We start from the raw sequence: 23,997 nt of genomic DNA, 5'->3' as shown, positions 1-23,997 counted from the left end.
GCTAAGCCCCCTTCGGTGCTACGTCCAACAAACACCCCTTTAATGAAAAGAAAGAATTAAAAATAAAATGATGGAGAAGGATACCATTCAAATGTTAGCCACAGGAAACTTGATATTAAAATATTATACAGTTCAGTTCAGTCGCTCAGTCGTGTCCAACTCTTTGCGACCCCATGGACCACAGCACACCAGGCCTCCCTGTCTATCACCAACTGCTGGAGTCTACCCAAACCCATGTCCATCCAACTATCTCATCCTCTGTCATTCCCTTCTCCTGCTCTCACTCTCCCAGCATCAGGTTCTTTTCAAATGAGTCAGCTCTTCGCATCAGTTGGCCAAAATAAGGAGTTTCAGCTTCAACATCAGTCCTTCCAATGAACACCCAGGACTGATCTCCTTTAGGATGGACTGGTTGGATCTCCTTGCAGTCCAAAGGACTCTCAAGAGTCTTCTCCAACACCACAGTTCAAAAGCATCGATTCTTCGGCACTCTCACATCCATACATGACCATTGGAAAAACCATAGCCTTGACTAGACAGACCTTTGTGGACAAAGTAATGTCTCTGCTTTTGAATATGCCATCTAGGTTGGTCATAACTTTCCTTCCAAGGAGTAAGCGTCTTTTAATTTCATGGCTGCAGTCACCATCTGCAGTGATTTTGGAACCCAAGAAAATAAAGTCAGCCACTGTTTCTGCCATCTATGGGGTCAAACAGAGTCAGACACGACTGAAGCGACTTAGCAACTGTTTCTCCATCTATTTGCCATGAGGTGATGGGACCGGATGCCATTATCTTAGTTTTCTGAATGTTGAGCCTGGAATGCAAAAGTAGGAAGTTAAGAAACACCTGGTGTAATAGGCAAATTTGGCCTTGGAGTACAGAATGAAGCAGGGCAAAGGCTAATAGAGTTCTGCCAAGAGAATGCACTGGTCATAGCAAACACTCTATTCCAACAACACAAGAGAAGACTCTATACATGGACATCACTAGATGGTCAACATTGAAATCAGATTGATTATATTCTTTGCAGTCAAAGATGGAGAAGCTCTATACAGTCAGCAAAAACAAGACCGGGAGCTGACAGTGGCTGATTGAACTCCTTGCCAAATTCAGACTAAAATTAAAGAAAGTGGGGAAAACCACTAGACCATTCAGGTATGACCTAAATCAAATCCCTTATGACTGTACAGTGGAAGTGAAAAATAGATTTAAGGTACTAGATCTGATAGAGTGCCTGATGAACTATGGACAGAGGTTTGTGACATTGTACAGGAGACAGGAATGAAGACCATCCCCAAGAAAAAAATGCAAAAAAGTAAAATGTCTGTCTGAGGAGGCCTTACAAATAGCTGTGAAAAGAAGAGAAGTGAAAAGCAAAGGAGAAAAGGAAAGATATACCCCTTTGAATACAGAGTTCCAAAAAATAGCAAGGAAAGGTAAGAAAGCCTTCCTCAGCGATCAGTGCAAAGAAATAGAGGAAAACAATAGAATGGGAAAGATTAGAGATTTCTTGAAGAAAATTAGAGATACCAAGGGAACATTTCATGCAAAGATGGGCTCAATAAAGGACAGAAATGGTATGGACCTAACAGAAGCAGAAGATATTAAGAAGAGGTGGCAAGAATACACAGAAGAACTGTACAAAAAAGATCTTCACGACCCAGATAATCACGATGGTGTGATCACTCACACTCACCTAGAGCCAGATATCCTGGAATGTGAAGTCACGTGGGCCTTAGAAAGCATCACTACGAACAAAGCTAGTGGAGGTGATGAATTCCAGTTGAATATTTCAAATCCTAAAAGATGATGCTGTGAAAGCGCTGCACTCAATATGTCAGCAGATTTGGAAAACTCAGCAGTGGCCACAGGACTGGAAAAGGTCAGTTTTCATTCCAATCCCAAAGAAAAGCAATGCCAAAGAATGCTTAAACTACCGCACAGTTGTACTCATCTCATACTCTGGTAAAGTAATGCTCAAAATTCTCCAAGCCAGGCTTCAGCAATACGTGAACCATGAACTTCCAGATGTTTAAGCTTGTTTTAGAAAAGGCAGAGGAACCAGAGATCACATTGCCAACATCCGCTGGATCATCAAAAAAGCAAGAGAGTTTCAGGATAACATCTATTTCTGCTTTATTGAATATGCCAAAGCCTTTGTGTGGATCACAATAAACTGTGGAAAATTCTGAAAGCGATGGGAATACCAGACCACCTGACCTGCCTCTTGACAAACCTGTATGCAGGTCAGGAAGCAACAGTTAGAACTGGACATGGAACAACTGACTGGTTCCAAATTGGGAAAGGAGTACGTCAAGGCTGTATATTGTCACCCTGCTTATTTAACTTATGTGCAGAGTGCATCATGAGAAATGCTGGGCTGGAAGAAGCACAAGCTGGAATCAAGATTGCCAGGAGAAATAGCAATAACCTCAGATATGCAGATGACACCACCCTCATGGCAGAAAGTGAAGAAGAACTAAAGAGCCTCCTGATGAAAGTGAAAGAGGAGAGTAAAAAAGTTGGCTTAAGGCTTAACATTCAGAAAATATCAGACACGATAGACTTAAAAGTCATGTGAGAAAGAAATTTCAGAATGGTCCACCACCAGGAAGATTTAACAATTCTAAGTATATCTGTCCCTAATAACATAGTCTCAATATGCACAAAGCAAAAATGGACAGATTAAAAGGAGAACTAGACAAATCTTATCATAGTGGAAAGTTTTAAAAGATTACCCTCAATACTTGATGGAACAAACAGACAAAACAGTCAGGATTGTAGCAACACAATGAACAGAATTTTCATATTGCATATATGTAAATATACCATATTTACAGACTTCCCTGTGGTACAGTGGATAGGAATATGCCTGCCAGTACAGGGGACTCAGGTCTAATCTCCGGTCCAGGAAGATCCCACATGCTGCGGAGCAACTAAACCCGTGTACCACAACTAAATGGTTCTGTGCTCTAGAGCCACTGCTCCACAAGAGAAGCCACTACAATGAGATGCCCGCATACCACAACGAGTGGTAGCAGCTAGAGAAAGCCCATGCGTAGCAATGAAGACCCAGCGCAGCCCAAACCAATTAATAAATAAAAAAATAAATATACCATATTTATATAGTTTTATATAAAAATTATACATACATAGATATAAAGACTGTTCCCAATAAAGACAGTAAATATACAGAAAGATGTTCAACCTCATTGAGGTTGTCAATAGAGAAATGGAAATTAAAATCAGAATGAGATAAAAACTAAGAACTTCAGTGTGGGATGTACTTTTGGCCTAAGTGTCAGTTGCAAGTCACTTAGGAAACTGTTGACAGCATCTGTTAAAGCTGATAATATGCATACCCCATATGGTCCAGCCGTTCCCCTCTGAAATATATGCATAAGGATCTTAATAGCAGTACTAATTAGATTGTTGTTGTTCAAAACTGGAAACAGATAAATTGTGGTTCATTCTTACCCTATATAAGAGTAGTACATAGCAGTTAGAATGAACCAGGGCTGAGGGCAATGGCGAGGATGAATCTCTCAAGCATAATATTGAGTGGAAGAAATCCCTTGTAAAAGGATGCTTTCTGTGTTACTCCATTTATATAAAGTTCAAAACTAAGTGATCTTGACCAGTGGTATTAGAAGTTAAGCGGCAGCTGTCGGGGGAGCAGGGGGGACACCCCTGAAGCTGTTCTGGCTCTGATCTGAGTGGTAGTTACCTGGACGTCTCACTGGGTGAAAATTCATTAAGCTGTACACTTAACATTTGCATGCTTTTCTGTATGTTTATAGAACCCAAAGAAATGTTTACTTAAAGCTACAGTGAGACCATCTTTTTTCCTTTCAGAATGACAAAGATAAAAGGCCTTGGTAAGATCATATAGGCAAAATTGTGGGAAACAGACACGTGCACACTGCTGGGAATGTAAGTGGAAATAACCTCTGCGAAGGGCAGTTTGTCAGTGTTTATCAAAATTAAAACTGCACGTATCTGAAGATCCCCTGGAGAACGGAATGGCTACTTCCAGGGACATACTTGCAAATGTACAAGGCCTTATATTGGGACTTCATAACAGTAAAAGTTCACTAAGGGCCAAGTTAAGTTATGGTACATCCGTGTGACAAAATACCTCATAGCTGTTAAAATAGAGTGGGAGGGCTCTACAAATACTGACAGTATGGAATGTGCTCTGAAATATAGCAAGGTATAAAGCAGTATTTGTAACATTCTATTATTTGTATTAGAAATAATTATGTGTGAATATAAATATTAATATATACATATGCATGTAGTCATGTATGGATGTGAGAGTTGGACCATAAAGAAGGCTGAGCCCTAAAAAAAAAAAAGAAGAAGAAGGCTGAGCCCTTTAGGTTGATGCTTTTGAACTGTGGTGTTGGAGAAGACTCTTGAGAGTCCCTTGGACAACAAGGAGATCAAACCTGTCAATCCTAAAGGAAATCAGTCTTGAATATTCATTGGAAGGACTGATGCTGAAGCTGAAACTCCAATATTTTGGCCACCTGATGTGAAAAACTGGCTCATTAGAAAAGACCCTGATGCTGGGAAAGATTGAGGGCAGAAGGAGAAGGGGACAACAGAGGAAGAGATGGTTGGATGGCATCACCAACTCAATGGACACGAGTTTGAGCAAGCTCCAGGAGATGGTGAAGGACAAGGAAGCCTGATGTGCTGTAGTCCGTGAGGTTGCAAAGAGTTGGACACAACTGAGTGACTGAACAACAAGAACATATACATGTGTAATATATGAAATATAAGAAAAAGTGAAAAGTGATAGTCGCTCAGTCATGTCCACAACTCTTTGCAGCCCCATGGACTGCAGCCTGCGAGGCTCCTCTGTTCATGAAATTCTCTAGGCAAGAATACTAGAGTGGGTTGCTATTCCCTTCTCCAGGGGATCTTCCCGATTCAGGGATTGAACCCACGTCTCCTGCGTCGGATTCTTTACCATCTGAGCCACCAGGGAATTTCCCTATGTATAAAATATATGAATATATGAAAGCAATTTCATATTCATGGACTACCTATAAAAGGGGTATAGGAAACTAGCAGTAGTGGTGGCCTCTGGGAGAGATAACTAGTTGGCCTGGTGGCAGGAGTGGGAAGGAGACTTAACTTCCCATATAGCCTTTTGCATCTTTAGAATACAGAATTGGACTATGGGGATATAGCTGGGGCTTCCCAGGTGGTGCAGTGGTAAAGAATCCGCCTGCCAGTGTCAGGAGACAAGGGGACATGGGTTTGATCCCTGGATCAGGATGATCCCCTGGAGAAGGAAATAGCAACCCACTCCAGTATTGTTGCCTGGGAAATCTCATGGACAGAGGAGCCTGCTAGGCTACAGGGCATAGGGTTGCAGAGTCGGATAGGACTGCGCAACTGAAGACATACATACAGACACATGAGAATATATCTATTAAATATTAATTTTCAAAATAATTGTTCAAAATCCCTTAGAAAGATGTGATGCAGGAGACCAGTGTCTTACCTTTCAATAGGTCCAGTACAGCCTCATTTTTCTTCACAGTGAAACAGATCTTGGGTTTAACTGCAGATGATATGATTGGCTTCGCATAGGGGCCCCCAGTTTTATGGGGAGAACACCTTGCAGCACGGTGCTCAGGCCGCCCGGGTATGGGATGAACTGATGAATGGGTAGTAAATTCAGACCTCCTGTCTTGTGTTCACTTGACAACTCAACGCTCGTTGAAAGAAAGGATGGGCCTCTCTATACTATTGATAATGTAATTTTTCCTTCCCTCCTTCCTTCAGAACAAGGATAAGTCGAATTCAGATTAAGTTAAAAGTGATGCAACACTGCTTCCTTTCATACTTTTAAAAAATGTAATCATCTGATGCTGTGAATATAACATCTGCTTTTTTATGTCTTAATGTATTGAAAGCATTTTCTCATGCCATCACAAATTGTTCATATGACTGTGAACGTTTGAATAGTATTACATTACTCAAATGTGTGATAATTTGCCTAATCATTCCTCTTTGGGCATTTATGTTGTTTAAATTTTTGGTTATTATTCAAAAATGGCAACAAGCCACCTTTGTATATTAGTCTAATACTACATTATTTTATTATTTCTTAGGAGTAAAATAGTTGTCAAAGGTTGTGAATATTTTTAAATACTCTTGAGATAGAATGCTGAGTCGTCTTCCAAGAACTGCTCGGTTTGCTGTTCCATAGCACGCTTGCCAGCTTTGGGTATTCTCATGCAAAAAGGTCATTTTTAATTTGAAAAAACTCAGTCTTAATAATTTTAGCGGTACATTGACTGATACGCTTTTCTTTATTTTCCATGTTTTCTGTAGTTGAACTGTTATCTTTATCAATAGGTAGATGTAACTGTATATTAAATGTCATCTGTCTATATATTATAATATTACAGGTAGTATATTATAGATAGGAGACAGCCAAAATACTCATCCAATATAAGAAATTGGGGGGAAGAGGAAAGCTGCCATTTCACAGGTAGGATAGGTGAGGTCACCACTCTCACACATTGCCTAGCAAAGTAAGCACTCAAATATTTATGGATATGGTTGAGTGTGTGTGTGTGCTAAGGTGCTTATGGTTGAGTACTTAATATTTTTCTCTAATAATGAACTACACTAATAACGTAGTGTAGAACTACACGAATAACGTTAACAGTAGTAACCAATACCAGATTCATTTGAGCTACACATAGGTGGTGACAAAGTAATGTATTGACCCATTAGAACATAACATGTTTTGTGTTCATATCAGATTAATATGAGGACTTAAAAAAATCTGATAGCTGCATGGTAATTTAAAACTCTAGGAAACAAGTTGAATGGCAAATAATAAACCTTTCTGATCATATGTTTATGATTCAAGATGTAAAAGAAAACCCCAGGTGAACATTGAACTTTTGTAGCATTCAGCTGAGTGACAGAGTGTACCCTCGGTGCATGGAACTCTTGTGACAGGGTTTTCTTTAAGGAACAAAAATCTCCATCTTGGTTTGCGCCCCACAGTACAATTGTTTCCCAAATCAGGCTGTTTCGAGTAACATATGAAACAGCGTATGGCTATCCCTCCCATCCCAAAGCAAATGTTTGTTTTGTTGCAGCAATGGAAACATTTCCATTGGTGAAGCAAATATTTAGAGCTGAAAGAAACATTTGGGCAGCCAGGATGTGTCAAAATAGAACAGATGCCTGCCTTTCAAAAAATACAATTAAAAAAAAAAAAAAGCCACCTTGTACTTGACTGCTGATGTTACAGCCACAATGGGTTATGCAAGAAATTAGATGCTGTAAATGTCATTCTAATCTGATCTTCTCGGCACATCTCTGCACCTTCTTCTTCCTTGGCTTTTCTCTTCCAGAAAATGGGGATAATCATTCCAAGTGATTTTGTTCACAATTAAGTTTCCTTTTTCCCTCCAAATATTTTCTTTGTTCTTAAAAATTAATTTATTCTTTTGAGTCAGAAATATGTTCACATGGAACAACAATACACAGTGAAAAGGCCGCCTTCAGTCTATGTGCCCAGCTAGTCTCCTCTCCACCGGGGACCAACGTTACCTGTTTCTCATCAGTCTTTATTTTATGCTTATACACATGACTAAACAGATGTGTTTGTGTGTGTGCATACTTCTATTCTTTTTTTTTAAAAACATAGAGGTTCCATTCACCCTTCATCTAGTTTTCCCCACGTTCCATTTATCCTTTTTGTTTTTCCTCGTCTTTGAGACGGTTGGTTCTAAGAGTTTGCTTGTTTAAAATGCACTGTGTCAGGTAGCAGAGTGGGGAGCAGGCAGGTCAGGCTGCACTTGCTCCATCCCTCCAGGGCGGTAAGAAGAGTGCTGTGTTGGGCTTCTGGTTCTGCCCTGGGTCTCACCATCGCTGGCAATCAGTGCCCCCTCTCCCTGCTCTATTCTCTCCACCTGTAAAACAGAAGGAAAGGAAAAGAAAAAGAACAGGTTAGATGAACTTCAACTTTTCTTCCAGATCTAAATTACTTTGGTCGTCAAAGGTGAAGTTTTCTTTTTCTTTAAACAAACTTCACTTCCTCTTTTAAAAGGAGTGGAAGAGTCAAGGATGGTTAAAGGTGTTTATTAACTTGGCCTTCCTATCTATGCACAAACATACATCTAGCTTCCTTGGCCTTCGGTGTTCAAGTAACAGTGATCCCTGATATTCCTACTCCTCAGTCCTTAAGACGTACTTCCTCCCCAGGACTTGTTCACTGCCCAGTGGGAAGGGCTGGCTTCCCAGCCTGTTGCCAGGAACCTGCAGGGTTAGCTGCTGCTGTCCAGCACAGCCAGCAGCAATGTTTGTCGGGCTTTGGAATTGATGATCATATATGAGAAGCAACCCCTGTTTTTGTTTTTAATTTAGCAGAGAGGGATTAAGAGGAAAAAAAGGCAAAGCCTTTAGAGGCTGGATCTAAAAATAGACATCATAGATGCTGATTGGAAACCCTCCCAGTCTTTCATACGAGAGATCTCAATTTGTGTTACACAGAGGGGCAGCTCACGTCTGTCTTGTTCACCAGTTATACTACTCCCCAGAGAAGCTCAATAAATTTTACAGGGAAGTTTCCTCCTCATGCGGAAGGAGCTTAAGCTCAGCGACTGGTGTGGCTGAAATAATTTAGGGCTCCAAGGGAATCCGTCCACCTTGTAGAGTAATGTAACAAAAGTAAATGTGCAGAAACTTTTGATCTTGGTTGATTTGGCCATGTCATCAGTGGTGCTGGGCTCTGGCTCCTATGACCCCAGCCTGTCTGATCTGGAGTAAAACTGCTCCCCAGAACTTGCGTTTAGTTCCACTGCTAAAATGACCCTTTGCCTGATTCACTCGCAGTGGTTGTGGAGCTTGCCTTCTGGGGTTCTGCCGTTTCCACCACTAGTCCTTTGAAGCCTCTGAACTTGGCTGAGTTTTTATGTTTCCCTTTTGCCTCTCTGAGCGGCACAAAGAGCCTCTCTGAGGGACATTAAGAAAGCAGAGCTGTCTTCTCTGCTTAGACTGATGGTAGACCAAGCCTGGCGGGCTCCTCAGTCTGATCTAGTGGCGCAGTAGCTTTTGCACTGGCTTTTTACTCAGTGATTTATACTTGGAGACGTGGCTGGGTGATATCCAGTGTCCTTTTGTCTTTGTGTTTATTTTTCTTGCACATTTAATGTATTTAAAGGATATATTGTCTTTATGGTTCACTGGGATAAAGGAGGGGATTGGTGCAAGTTTTAATGAGAGGTCCCTGGCTCTCTGTGTTGAGATGAGAATTATATTCTTGGTTAGATATCTTTCTTTCCATAGGTGGCAGGAGGCACTGTTTTGCTGCTTTTGGAAATAGCATTTCTGCCTAACGATTTTTAGAAGGATACTGAGGACATTGAATTTCAAGGCATCCTCAGCAACTTTTCCTCCTGTTGTTGAAACTTTGCTTATTTAAGGAGAGGTGACACTGTTGTGTCTTGTTCTTGAATTTACATATCAATACGAAAAGAGTGGAGACTGGCCCCACCATCAGATCAATTTTTATAAAAACTCTTTCCATTCAGAGTAATGCTGTTTGAAACTAGTTTTCTTAAAAACTGTTTTTTTGCTGCTTGGAAAGACTTAATCAGCGGAGGAGAAAGCATTTGGCTTATTTGCTTAATATTTTAACCAAGTGAATTAGACAGGTTGGGGGGCTGGGGGGAGGGAATAAGAAAGTGGGTGGGGGAGGCCCCATAAACAAGGTGATATATAATATTTTTTTTGTTCTCCTTTTAAATAAATACCGATCAGCTTTATGTTCAGAGACAATAGGAGCCGTTGGCTTAAATTTGCAGTTTACTGTATTTATGGCTGTAATATCAAGGTGCTGCCGTCGTAATTTCATGCCCCAATGAGAAGAGCAAGGTCGAAGCAAATGCTTCCATCGGCATCTGCTAACACACTAACTCATAAACAAGGCCCGGCTGGATCAGGTGGCACGGAATAATACAGGCTAATGAAATACAGCACAGCTTTCCATTACTGTTAGTTTTTACAGTGTCGTCATTACGTGTAATTTATGTTTAAAAAATTCAATTTTATACAAGGCACTGGGAAATAGGGGTCTACAGGTCATCCAACGACTTTTAGAGGCTCTGAGAGTCCTTATTGTACTCCACCATTCCAACAAAATGTTAATAAAATTAAAAAAAAAAAAATACTTTTCCCCCCTGTCTCCTCCCCTAACCTTTTCTGAGAGAGTTGATTTTTCTTTTAATTTGGGGAGTATTTTTAGCCAGCTGTCTTCTCTGCCTCATCTCCTCCCAGAGTGTGCCTGGGTAGATAACTAGTTGTGTTCTGAGAGAGGTGACCCTGTTCAGTTTCCCCGCATCCCAGATGAATCTCCTAAGTCCTGTAAATAGACTGAGATGAGGGCAGAAGACAGCCGAGTGGCCAGCCCATAACTGCTGCCCGTGGCCATTGGACCCCTGGCCCTGTTCCCTGATCCCCGTCAGACTCCACATTTTTATTATAAAACTCGAGCTGGGCCGAACAGTGCTGTCGGGCATTCATCACCTTGCTTATTTCCCAGCTATTCCCTACCCCTGCTGTCCCGGTGGTTGTTTGACCTGAGGATACAGAGAACAGTGCTGCCTGCTGTCCTCTTGTCTCTCTGCTTCCCCTGTATGGAGCCAGGCAGTGCCCAGCAGATCCTTATTCTGACAAAGTCTGGTTTGGTTTTGTTTGCATTTTAATAGAAACCTTTAAACAATTTTGTTTATCCTCTAAGGGATAAAAATAAGCAGGTGTGGCAGCCCTGAGGCCATTGACTTCACTTGCTGCAGCTTTATTAATCAGCAGAATGTAGCTTGCTTGTTCTGTCCTTTTAAAAGAATCCCACCCTGCAGAAAGTGTTGGAAGAGAAGTCCCTGCGCAGTGTCTACACGGGGCTTCTCCAGGGAAAGGAAACCGTTCGGGGAGGTAGATTCCAGAGAACCGAACCCGAGAGGACTAGAAGTCCTCTTCACTCCTCCTCTACATCTGAGAGAGGCTCCCTCTGAATTCAGCGCAGTTTTGCAGATCAGAAGCTGGGGAGAGGCTCCCTCTGAATTCAGTGCAGTTTTGCAAATCAGGCAGCTGGGGAGAGGCTCCCTCTGAATTCAGTGCAGTTTTGCAGATCAGACAGCTGGGGTCTTAAAGGTGAAATGACAAGAGGCGGGCATCCCGCTCTGCCTGCTCACCTTGGACAAGTCCCCTCATGTTCCTTTCTCCTCCTCTTAAGTAAAGCTAGCGAGGGGATGGGATAACTGAGCAGGACTTTCTTAGTTTTGCTCTCCGTCAATAACAGAGCTTAATTGTCGTGTCACAGACTGGGGGAGGAGCTGGTAGCTCCTCAAATCGCTAGGTAGCAGAGGTGAAGACCCTGAGAGAGCATCAAAATGCAAAGTGCTAACGATATTAGGTCATGTCATTGACACCCCAGCTGAAAGGAAATGTTAGGCTTTCCTAAAATTGGTGAATTCTTCCAAAGGCAGCAGCTAAAGGATGACTTGAGGTGGGGTGGCGGGGGAGGAGGTCTGCCTGCCACAGGACGACGACACCCTTTTCTCCTGTCTGCTCTGCTCAGCCCTTGCTCAGTCCCTCTGCAGTTAGATTACTCCTTGCAGATAGCAATCAACTGGAAGGAAGTGTGTTTGTCTAATTTGCATAAGATTATTTAAAACAAAAAAAAAAAAGGTCTGCATTAGTCAGGGTGATGGTAAACAACGCAAAGAGATGTCTTTTATAATATAGCCTGTGTCTCAGCTTTCAGAGCCAAATATAATTCATTTACAATTGGCAGTTTCCTTTATTATTCCTTTTAACCTTTTGGATTCTGCAAGGTCTCTATCGAATCTCTCCACTGTTTGTCTCAGTGAGGGTGGGTGGAAACCTGGATGTCTTCCGTGTGGCCCCTGGGCAATGCCCCATCCATTTGTAAGGGCAGGGTCCTTTCAGCACCAGGAGCTGGTGACAGGGTAGGTAAGTGCTGTGTTCGGAGAGGAGTAACACTCCACCTCACCTCCAGCTCTGTGAGTCCCTGATGAATCACTTGAGTTCTGTGGAGTCAGTCTTCCCTAAGCTGGGAGACACTCCAGAGGAAAGGCACTAAGGGAAGCGTAGGCACCAGCCTGTGAGAGACCTTGGATTTATTTGATTAGAATATGAGGAGATGAGGTCGCTCTACCCTTGTCACTTGGTGGTGTTCAAAAAATTGTCCGGGTGACATTTGCAAGTTAGATCCAGGCGTTAAGTTCCCGTGTCATTTTGGTATAGCCGCATTCATTGGCTATTACCTGACCCTGATGCTGGGAAAGATTGAGAATAGGAGGAGAAGCGGGCGGCAGAGGATGAGATGGTTGAATGGCATGACCGACTCAATGGACATGAATTTGAGTGAACTCTGGGAGATAGTGGAGGACAGAGGAACCTGGCATGCTGCAGTCCCTGGGGTCTCAAAGAGTTGGGCACAACTTAGTGACTGAACAACATAGACGGAGTACTGTGAGGGGAGTGGGGGAAGATAGATCAGTCCTCATATTTTAACAAAACTGAAGGCTTCAGGCATCATTTTGGAGTCTGCCTTTTGATGTGCTGTAACTCTGTGCCGTCATGGGAAGTCACCAGGCTGGAGACGGAGAGCCTGGGGTTTCATCTGCCATCACCAGGCTTTTACTACTAGGATTTGAGGCATAGTTTTCACCCTCCTTCAGCCTCAGTTCTTTTGTTTTTGTTTTTTGAGTCTGTCAAATAAGGTCGATGGTTCGGGTGATGGCCCAGCTCTGAAATTATATTGTTCATTGAGACTGTCAAAATGCTTCTCTTTTTAAAAAAAAAAAGAATAAAAATAATTCATTTTCTGTAACTAAATCAAAATCCTGCTTCTCCGGAGAACTGGGGATATCAGAACTCCAGCCAATGTAAATGTGACGCATCACATGTTAAGGTCTCTGTGAAACCAGAGCTTGGAAGGAAGTGCCGATGCCCTTTAAGCCGTGGCCGCTCTTGTGGGCTTGGCTGCAATAATGCAGGGAACACGTTTTATTAGGAAAATAGGCTTCGTCAGAGCTCCAGGCCTGAGGGCAGGACCACGGGCAGGGAGTCCTGTCCCTTTAACCGGCCCCAGCTCCCAGCAGCACAGCACAGCCTGTAACTTGCCGTATATTTCCCCAGTGCTAAACATTATCATACTTGTTTATATTTGAAAGAGCCGAAAGGGAAAATGAGAATGCAACCAAATGCTCCTTTTGGGAGAATTACCCTCATTTGCAGCCAGCGACTGACAGGGCTCGCGAACCACCAGGTTTATAAAGTCCCGTCGTGAGCCAGTGACCAGCCGCTTGTGCTGATGCCGCAGGCGCCCTGTCTCTCTCGTGGCTGATAATGGGGGTGAAACCATTGATGATGGGGGTGAAACCATGTCCTTCCTACTGGAACCTGGAATAGGGCTCCCCTCCTAGCTGGAAGGACAGACAGGCAGTCAGCACCCGGGCTGGAGCCCGGGAGGCGCTCGTTTGGGGAAGCGTGTTCTTTATGTTTGCCCAGCTTGTCTGTCTCTCCTGCCCCTGTCCTTGGGAGGCCACTGCACAGAAAAACAGACCTTTTGCAACAAGCTGGGGCCTTAGGGAGGAGGAACATCCCCTGCCTGGCCCCACGTACTCAAATTCAACTCTTGTATTTGAGGGTGCCATGGCCTTCCCTGGTGGCTCAAACAGTAAAGAATCTGTCCTTAATACAGGAGACCCGGGTTTGATCCCTAGGTCTGTAAGAGCCCTTGGAGAAGGTAATGGCAACCCACTCCAGCATTCTTGCCTGGAAAATTCCATGGGCAGAGGAGCCTGTGGAGCCTGGCAGGCTACATACAGTCCATGAGGTTGCGAAGAGTCAGACACAACTGAGTGACTGAACAACAGTAAGCACCAGTGAATGGTTCCTTTGCCCCCTGCCAGCCTCTCTTCTGCCCCTGACGTCAGCCTATTGAGAGGATGCTGCACTTACTTGGGGGACCCAGCAGAACTGAGACGCCATGGAGGAGTGGCCTTGCCCATACTGGCTGGTGTGCCAGGGTGAAGAGGACAGGAGGCACAGTGTTAAATGGGGAGGAACCTCAAGTGCTCAGTGCAGAGAGGAGAGATGGCCCAGGGCCATTTAGAGTCGTCCAGGTATTCTCCTTTGACCACTTGTGGGGGGCGTGAGGAGTTTGAGGGGCAGCTGCAGCCAGCTCGCTTGCCAGCATGGTGCAGGGCAGCGCTGAGCTTGGGCAGCGCTTGAGCATTAATATGCTCCGGCTATTAGCCCCTTGGCACAGAGTGCAGGGCCTCACACTTTGGAAGATGCTGATCCTTAGAACCTCCTTGTACTTCATCTACCCCCAGGGGCAGATAGACCATGCTGAGGGCCTCTAATGGGGAGCTGCTGAGCAGATGTGGCCACACTCTCAGCTCGAGTTTAAAAGCTCTGTGTGGCGGCTGGGCTGGATGCCGGCATTCCCAGAACAGCCAGAGTGCTTTGCAGACTAGCAGAGGCCTCCCACCTGCTTCTCCCACTGTTAGCGCCTGGAGTACTTCTCTGTGCAGGATCGCTTCCCCGACTGCCCTGTGGAACAATCTCACACCTGTGTGCCACTCTTGACCATCCTGAAGCTCTCAATCAATTGGTTGCGGCCTTCGTCTCTTCCCTGAGAGCCAGCATCCCCCGTCTGCCTCTGACCTGTTGAAATATCCCAGCTGTGCGCCCACTGGACGGGTGGTCTTCATGGGTTTTTCAGTTGCCTTTTATCCTTCCATGGGCAAATCCTCTCCACGTGTCATAGCCACTGCAGATGGCGCCCTGCTATTTCCTCATGTCCCAAGTGCACTGTGGTTTAGAGTATGAGAGGATTTTTTTTTTTTTTTAAGGAAAAAGAAAAACTAGCCAAAGGCAATATAGGCAGCCTGCGATAGGCTAGAGTAATAATCATCTGAAAGTTTGGGCCTGGCCTTGTTTTGATCTGTTTTCTTGTTTTATTTTCTTCTTTACATTCTATATCCCATTCATACTAATCACAGTCAGTCCTGATTTTTCTTTTTATTTCTGCATTTGTCATAAAATAAAGCAAATTATTCCCGTCTTCAGAAACGATCTAGACTAATTAGTCGTCTCACCCAATAATTAGTTTTTTGTTTCCCTGTCTGTTTTCATGCATTATTGTTAGTTTTTTCCCCTCTTTTTTTTAACACCATTACAGATTAAAATGAGCCACATTTGCAGTTGATGGTATCTGTTTTCGGGGGAAGAATGGAGAATTGCAGTACAGAGCGACTTCAAAAGCAGCAATAAACTCAAGGATAAATTAAGGAAATTGAATGAGCCACATTTGGAAGCAGTGTTGAGGCTAATATTCTGTCGCTTAAGGTTAAATTGCAGCCGAAAGAGGTTCCGGAGAATCCGAAATCGGGGAAGCAACTTAACAGGATGCTAGGCGTCCTGTGACTCCAAGGTCTTTTCTCAAATGAAGATTTTGTTGCAGCCATGGACAGTGGCAAAAGGCACTCACCTGCAATTATGTCCTCTTCTCCCCCAGGGCTGACAGATGAAGAGATCGATTTGGCTTTCCAGCAGTCAGGCACGGCTGCCGATGAGCCTATGTCCTTGGGCCCAGCCACACAGGTGGTTCCTGTCCAGCCCCCTCACCTCATTTCGCAGCCATACAGTAAGTCACCTGCTCAAGCTCCTGCTTTAACCTTGACTGGGATTCAGAACTCTGGCCAAAGGGTAGTGCTTCACGTCTCTCAGACTCAGCAAACCAGGGGAGACTGGGCGTAGGAGATGGCTCTTGGGTTTTTCTAAAGTCCTCTTCTAGACAAACTTTTAAGTATGTGACAAAGGTTTAAGACATGAGAGACAAGAATAAATGAGTTTCTTTTTTTGTTTCAAGTATTTTGGTTTTGAGCAAGAATCTGTAAAAGTATTTATTGGTTCTGTTTTCATTTTCTTATATTAGTGCATTTTGCTTGTTGAAGTGTTAGTTGCTCAATAGTGTCTGACTCATTTTTGACCCCATGGGCTATAGCTCACCAGGCTCCTCTGTCTATGGGATTTTCCAGGCAAAAACACTGGAATTGGTTGCCATTCCCTTCTCCAGGGAGTCTTTTGGACACAGGGATCGAACCCAGGTGTCCTTTATTGCAGGCAGATTCTTTACCATCTCAGCCACTAGGGAAGCCCATGTTACTGTTTTGCTAATAAGAACATAAACATCTAATTTATGGATACATTCTTGTTTGGTCACTGAAATAATATGTCTCCTAGTTTTATCTTTTAAAGTTAATATTAATAGGTTTAAGCTAGCCCTCCCTACCCCACCCCTCTTCTTCCTTCCTTCCTTCCTTGTCCTGGCTATACCACATGTATTTATATAATGGCAGTCTGTGAGAGAATTTCAAATTAAATGTGAACATCCTTTTTGAATGCAACTTTTAATTGTTACATGAGAACATGACCCATAAGAGGTTTTTGTTGTTGTTAAATGAAAAATGTTTTTAGGAATAAAGATTCTTTAAGCCAGTAATAAATGTACGCTTCCAAAACAGAGGCAGAACCCCATCTTTAAGTCACTTATGAAAAATCTAAAAAGGTTAAAATTGATTCCAAATCAATGGAAAATTGCTCAGTTTTGTGTGAAGACCTCAGCCTTGGATTTGCTGTCTTTCAAAATGCCTCTTCAATAATTGTCTATCTCAGAAGTTTTAATTTTTTCAACACATGCTTTTAAAGTGTTAGATATCCAATTTAAAAATGCACAATTTCAAATGCCAGACTCATTTTGACCCCCACCACATGACCTGGAACCACCTTCTGGCCCCCACTTTGCTGTCTTTCCCATAGACAGGGAGGTGCAGTCATCCGTATAGACAGCACAGGGACCAGGCAGTGGGTTAGAATCCACTTTGTGTGTTACAAGTCTCATTTAGACGTTGCCTTTCCTTTGACCCCTGGATAAGGCTGGGCAGTGAGGAGGTGCCAGGAACTCCAGTTGGTCTCATCCTTGGTCGCCTGGTCCTGCTCAGACCAGAGAGCCAGTGCAGGTGCCGAGCCTTGTCCCGGGGCCTCCGAGCCAGTGGGGTGCATTCGCCAGCCTGGGACTCCATTCTTCCTGGCTAACGTTCTTGTCGATCCATTGTTTTGCCTTGGGTCACTACACACACTCCGTGTTTCTTTTAAATCAAAGGCTGAATCTCTGCACTTTTTCTCCAGTTGTGTCCCTGGGCCCAGGGTTTGGTGGGATTCGTTGAGGACGGGTAGTGGCAGCTGGGGTGCAGAATTCTCTAAGATGCACATCTGTCCTGTTCCAGCTGTTCCCTTCATGACTTAATGCCGAGCGGGTCTCCTGGCTACTTGGCAACTTCTTGCTCAGAACAGATTATTCTGTGAGTCACAGCATTGGCCTAAAACATCATACATTTGCCTACTTTCAGTGGGCACAAAGGATTAAAACGCTCGCCTCTCTGAGAGGGGCAGAAGAATGGGGGTGGCGAGGGCATTCAGTCATTTCAATCACTCTCCTGCCCAGATCTCTCTGAGAAAAAGCATTGCTCCGTTTAGGTATTTAGGTAGGAATATTTTTAAGAGTCTCCCAGCCCTAAAAATAAAATACATCTTCTTAGAGACAGACTCCTTCCTGCTTTGACACTAGTATAAAAACAATGGTAATGGTAATTTTAAATACCTGGAGTTTTTAGTTGTCAGTGTCGAGCTTCACTCTTCTTGTACCGTTACCCTGCTCCTCTCAGCTCGGGGGGTGACTCTCCCTCTCCACTTCTGTACTTTTGCCAAGAGGTGTCAAAACTACTCCAAAAAAAAAAAAAAAACCCTTGATTTTGATTAATATAGAGAAACAAGACTTTGCCTGACTGATAATAAAACTGATAAATGACATTTGAATTACTTGTAGCGGTAATTTATTACATAAAATATCTTTTATTTGACATGCGATTAGTTGCTGGAAGCATCACTCAATCTGACTAGTTTAAACATGCTCTAAAATGAACCCCAGTAAAAACCCGGGCTGTCTGCTGTTGGCATTATGAAATATACTAATCCTGGAGTGAGGAAAAAAATCTGACTTTAAATATTTAAATGATTAATTGGGTTTATATATTTTTTTTACCTTTCTAACCCCCTTAATTACAAGCAAACTCAGGGGAGTTGCTGAACTAGGTGTGCAATCTGCATGCTTATCACCAAGGCATTGTCTGAGTCCTGGGAGGGATTTACGGCCTCCATTCACATGTGTTCCTGCCGATTTTACATCTAGAACTTGGGCAGCCTTTCCTTCCCATTTCTTGGCTTTTTAAGGACATTCCATCTCTGAGCCCAAGCCTAGAAAATGGGATTTTCTGGGCTCAGCCCCAAAACACTCACGTCTGGGGGAGGGTGGTTTTTTCCAAGACCACCCCTGGGAGACCAGTGCTCACAGATCATCACCTCTTGCCCGCCCTCCCGCTTGGTGGCAGGTGTCCCACTCGGTTCCTCTTTTGATATCTGTGGTTGACTTTGAGGTGACAGCAAATGCCAGTGTCAGCAAAGAGCATGGAGACCCACCAGACTGGGACCAGTTCAGGTCGCCAGTGTTTATGAAGCACCTATGGTGAGACTCTTGAGCGTATTTAAAAGGCATTGGGAGACTATTTGAGAGGGAGGTAATTTGAATATACAAGGAAAATGAAATAATAATATATGTTTCCTGGGAAAGTTGGAAAAGAATATGGAGTTGGTTCTGAGCACAAGTAGAAAGATTTACAGTAGATCACAGACAAGAAGCGCTTCCCCATTGGCTCAACGGTAAAGAATCTGCCTGCAGTGCAGAAGACACAGGTTCGATCCCAGGTGGGGAAGATCCCCTGGAGAAGGAAATGGCAATTCACTCCAGTATTCTTGCCTGGGAAATCCCATGGACAGAGGCATCTGGGGTCGCAGAGAGTCGGACATGACTGAGGGACTAAACAGCAGCAACAACTGTAAGCTCAGTACAGTGTCACGAGAGATTTAAAACATGATCTTTAAGATTCTTACAAGCTCTCTGAGAGAGATAAGATAAACTCTTAAGAAAAAGATAATAATATAAGACATTGTGATTTAATGCCAAAATTAATTATACAGACAAGAAACTCCACAGGAATGCAGAAAAGAGAAAAATTAATGTGGGCTCGAGAAGTCGGAGAAGGCTTTGTGGAAGTGGTGGGAGGTTGACACTAAGGGGAAGCTTGGTGTCACCTGGTGTGAGAATAAACCGGTGTTGTCAGGGCTTGAAAGGAAGTCGGGATAAGCTCAGAAGTCAGATCAGGATGCGAAGGGAACTCTGACATTCTCTCTTCTTGGTTTGGTTTCTTTTTGTTCAACTTCAAAGCAGGAGTCAGTGTATGTGTCTGTGCAGAGCCTAACAGAGTCCCAAAGGTTAAGTCCTGATAAACGCTTGATTAATTCATTCATTCTAAGCAGACTTTTCTTCTTTCCTCCCAAAGAGACAAGAATCAAGATAGCTTTGAGATACAGGCAGGATCAGTGTAAATTTTATACGATAATAATTTTTCTTAGGCTTAAATATCCTCCACCCCACCCCCCGCCCCGCCTACTCTCTTTGATAAACAGTTTAGGCTTTTTTAAAGACTGCCCTACAGCTTCAGTTGTCTCTTCTTAAAATAGGATGTAAATGTCTGAGGTTGGTGAAAGGCTTTGACATTTCATTAGGACTCCTGAGAGAGAAAGTGTGTTCTTCCTCAGGCTGTTTTCCCTCTGGCCTGTTTAGTAACAGAAACTTAGCCTTGATTGTCCTGGGTCCCTGAGCGAGCATTTACTGCCAAATGCCTGCTGTGTGCCAGGTGTTGTGTGGGACCCCAGGGATGGAATGATTGAGGCCTGGCTGGTCACTCCCTCCAGCCCTCGTGTCCAGTAGGAAAGGCAGTTAGGGGAACACAGCAGTACTGTGAGGTCGGCCCAGGTGAGGCTGGTGGGACGGACAAGGTGAAGGGCACTCAGAGAGTGGGAGGGGCCTAACTGGACCTGGGGCATGGATGGCTGCCCTGACTAGACAGGACGGACCTGAGCGTCCAAGCTAAAGTGAAGCCACATGGACGTGAACCCGTGTGATGGTCAGAGTGGCTGCACCATGGGATGGGAGTATCAGAAGAGACGACTTGAGAAGAAGGTGACAGCCAGGTCATCACCCTGACGGAGGACAGTCAAAATCACATGGACTTCGTACTTGGAAATCCATCGTCTAATTATTCATGAGGCCATATTAACCTTTTGACCGTATAATTCTTAGACTGATATTAAAATTATTTGTACCATCCAAGCAGGTGCTGCATGGGGAATTAGAGAAGACACCCTGGGGTTGTGCTGAATGGGGCAGGTGTAACTCCCTTTCAAATGCCTCCATCCTGACGGGGCCTGGGGCATCCCTGGCCTCCGTCAGTCTCCTGCTTGCCACCACACGGCCCTGAAACGTTTCCTCACTGCAGATTAAGCTGTGAGTTCCTTGCATTCAGAGGGTTTTGTTTTTGTTTTTAATCTATGGCCCGAGGCTCTGATTTAGCAAGTGTTCTAGAAACACTTGTTAAGTGAATAAATGGTGGTGGACATGTGCTTGAAAATTGAAAAGTGCCGGGTGATACCCTCAACTTAAAGTGGGGGATCAGGTGTGCTGCCCAGGTAGCCAGTCATTGAGGCCTCCTGCGTCCTCCGGGCCCAACAGCTGTGGAAGTAGAGGACAGGCATTGCTAACCCACGCCATCTTGTATGGTGTGAGTGGTAAGAGCTTTTGGGATTTAAGAACAAAGGAAACCCCCAGGTGCTGGTCTCAGGCCAGGCGTTATGGAGGAGACAGGTCCTGGGAGGCACCTAGAAGTGGGGATGGGAGGCGGTGGAAGTGGATCTAGAACAGACTGTAAATGGAAGCGCTATGGACAGCCTCCCTGTTCCCACCAAGAAATAAAAGGGGAGGAATCTGTTTCTCTCTCTTCCATTTCTCTGTCAAGTTTAGCACACAGATTTCACCTTCTATACTACATAAAAGTTACTGATTTGCTGATAGAGGAAGCATTTCTCTAATTTTGAGGAAACTGTTTTTCTTCCTTTGTCCCTGTGACTGGTTGAGAATAGCAGCTCTTCAAGGGCCAGCACCTGTCTGTTTTCTTTGCTTTGTGTTATGCTTGGTGTGGTGCCTTGTGGGTGCTGAGTAAACACTATGTGTGGTTATTGAAAACCATAAGCATTACCTTAAACTATGGAGTGGAGAAGTCCTCTCCTTAGATTTCTTAGACCACTGACAGAGTGTTTGGTGCTGGAAGTAGCTAGGATCATGGCTGTGCTAACAGTGCAGGCTGTGTTAGTTGTATAAGATTCTGCAACGAATAAGAGTGGTTTAAACAAAACAAAAGCCTCTTTCTCTAAGTAAACATAGGCAGTCGAGGCTGCTGCACTGGCTTTGTGGTCCTCAGGGACCCCAGCACTGCTCACACCTGGCGGTCATGTAGCTTATACTCCATTGTGACTGCTGCAGCGCCAGCTGTCCCCTCTGCTCTCCAACAAGCAAGAATGGGGAGACGGAAGGAAGAAGGCAAGTCACCTTCTAAGGACACTTCCTGGAAGTCACCCACATACCTTCCCTCTGGTCCCCATTGGCTGGAAGTCAACCTTGCAGCCATGCCTTTCTTCATGAAGGCTGAGAAATGCAGTCCTTGTCCTGATGGGCATGTTCTCAGTGTTCATATCCCATAGAAAGGTTGAGTTGGAATCAATACTAAGTTCAGGATAATGGTTACTTCTGAGTGGAGAGGAAGACGTGGCTAGTTTCTGTGGTGTTTGGAAAGTTTTAACTGGTTAAGTAGGTGGGTTTAGGATTGTTAATCTTAGTATCATGTTTCATAACTTATCTAAATGTTGTATTATTCTTTTATATGTGTCAAATAATACAGGGTACATTTAAAAAGTTGATTTAGAACTCTCACCTCTTGCTTCTTCCTTTGATGTCAGTTGCTTCACTGAGCAGAGAGAGAACTTAGAGCCCACCCTGCTGGATATTGTTTCAGTCACTGCTGACTTCCTTTAGCTCTCTCTTTTAAAAAGCAAACACCCTCTTCCAACAGCATGAGACAGCTCTACTCATGGACATCACCAGATAGTCAATATGAAATCAGGTTGATTATATTCTTTGCAGCTGAAGATGGAGAAACTGTATACAATCAGGAAAAAAGAGACCAGGAGCTGACTGTGGCTCAGATCATGAACTCCTTATTGCAAAATTCAGACTTAAATTGAAGAAAGTAGGGAAAACCATTCAGAGAAGGCAATGGCAACCCACTCCAGTACTCTTGCCTGGAAAATCCCATGGACGGAGGAGCCTGGTAGGCTGCAGTCCATGGGGCTGCGAAGAGTCAGACACGACTAAGTGACTTCACTTTCACTATTCACTTTCATGCATTGGAGAAGGAAATGGCAACCCATTCCAGTGTTCTTGTCTGGAGAATCCCAGGGACGGGGGAGCCTGGTGGGCTGCCGTCTATGGGGTCGCACAGAGTCGGACACGACTGAAGTAACTTAGCAGCAGCAGGGAAAACCATTAGGCCATTCAGGTGTGACCTAAATCAAATCCCTTACGTTATACAGTGGAAGTGACAAACAGATTCAAGGGATTAGATCTGATAGAGTGCCTGAAAAACTATGGACAGAGGTTTGTAATATTGTACAGAAGGCAGTGATCAAAACCATCCCCAAGAAAAAGAAAGGCAAAATGGTTCTCTGAGGAGGCCTTACAAATAGCGGAGAAAAGAAGAGAAGCTAAAGACAAGGGAGGAAAGGAAAGATATATCCATCTGAATGCAGAGTTCCAAAGAATAGCAAGGAGAGATAAGAAAGCCTTCCTAAGTGATCAATGCAAAGAAATAGAGGAAAACAATCGAATGAGAAAGACTAGAGATCTCTTCAAGAAAATTAGAGATACCAAGGGAACATTTCATGCAAAGATGGGCACAATAAAGGACTGAAGCAGTGTGGACCTAACAAAAGCAGAAGGTATTAAGAAGAGTTAGCAAGAATACACAGAACTATACAAAAAAAATCTTATTGACTTGTATAACCACGATGGTGTGGCTACCCACCTAGAGTCAGACATCCTGGAGTGTGAAAACACATGGGCCTTAGGAAGCTTTACTACAAACAAAGCTAGTGGAGGTGATGAAATTCCAGCTGAGCTATTTCAAATCCTAAAAGATGATGCTGTTAAAGTGCTGCACTCGATATGCCAGCAAATTTGGAAAACTCAGCAGTGGCCATAGGCCTGGAAAAGGTCAGTTTTCATTCCAGTCCCAAAGAAGGGCAATGCCAAAGAATGTTCAAACTACTGCACAATTGCACTCATCTCACATGCTACCAGAGTAATGCTCAAAATCCCCCAAACTTGGCTTCAACAGTACATGAACTGAGAACTTCCAGATGTACAAGCTGAATTTGGAAAAGACAGAGGAACCAGAGATCAAATTGCCAACATCCACTGGATCATAGAAAAAGCAAGAGAATTCCAGAAAAACATCTACTTCTGCTTTATTGACTACACTAAAGCCTTTGGCTGTGTGGATCACAACAAACTGTGGAAAATTCTGAAAGAGATGGGAATACCAGACCACCTTACCTGCCTCTTGAGAAACGTGTATGCAGGTCAAGAAGCAACAGTTAGAACCAAACATGGAACAATGGACTGGTTCCAAATTGGGAAAGGAGTATGTCAAGGCTGTATATTGTCACCCTGCTTATTTAACTTATATGCAGAGTACATAATACAAAATGCTGGGCTGGATGAAGCACAAACTGGAATCAAGATTGCTGGGAGAAATATCAGTAACTTCAGATAGGCAAATAACACCATCCTCATGGCAGAAGGCAAAGAGGAACTAAAGAACCTCTTGATAAAGGTGAAAGAGGAGA

The 23,997-nt window shown here is 43.7% G+C and overlaps 1 protein-coding gene across 5 annotated transcripts in view; it reads left to right on the top strand.

Moving 5' to 3' along the window:
- PEX14 (peroxisomal biogenesis factor 14) overlaps positions 1–23,997 on the top strand; it is a 144,546-nt gene that overhangs the window by 97,523 nt on the left and 23,026 nt on the right. For 4 of the 5 annotated variants that reach the window (XM_005216951.5, XM_059875304.1, XM_015475090.3 and 1 more), the window contains one exon: positions 15,599–15,727. The exons of the other annotated variant lie outside the window; for it this stretch is intronic. In XM_005216951.5, the coding sequence (XP_005217008.1) occupies positions 15,599–15,727 (129 nt within the window). The remainder of the gene's footprint in view (positions 1–15,598; positions 15,728–23,997) is intronic. 5 annotated transcript variants of the gene reach the window in all.

Source organism: Bos taurus, chromosome 16, assembly GCF_002263795.3.
Source record: "Bos taurus isolate L1 Dominette 01449 registration number 42190680 breed Hereford chromosome 16, ARS-UCD2.0, whole genome shotgun sequence".
NCBI lineage: Eukaryota > Metazoa > Chordata > Mammalia > Artiodactyla > Bovidae > Bos > Bos taurus.
The sequence above is the reverse complement of the archived record's forward strand: the minus strand, read 5'-3'. Positions and strand labels throughout refer to the sequence as shown.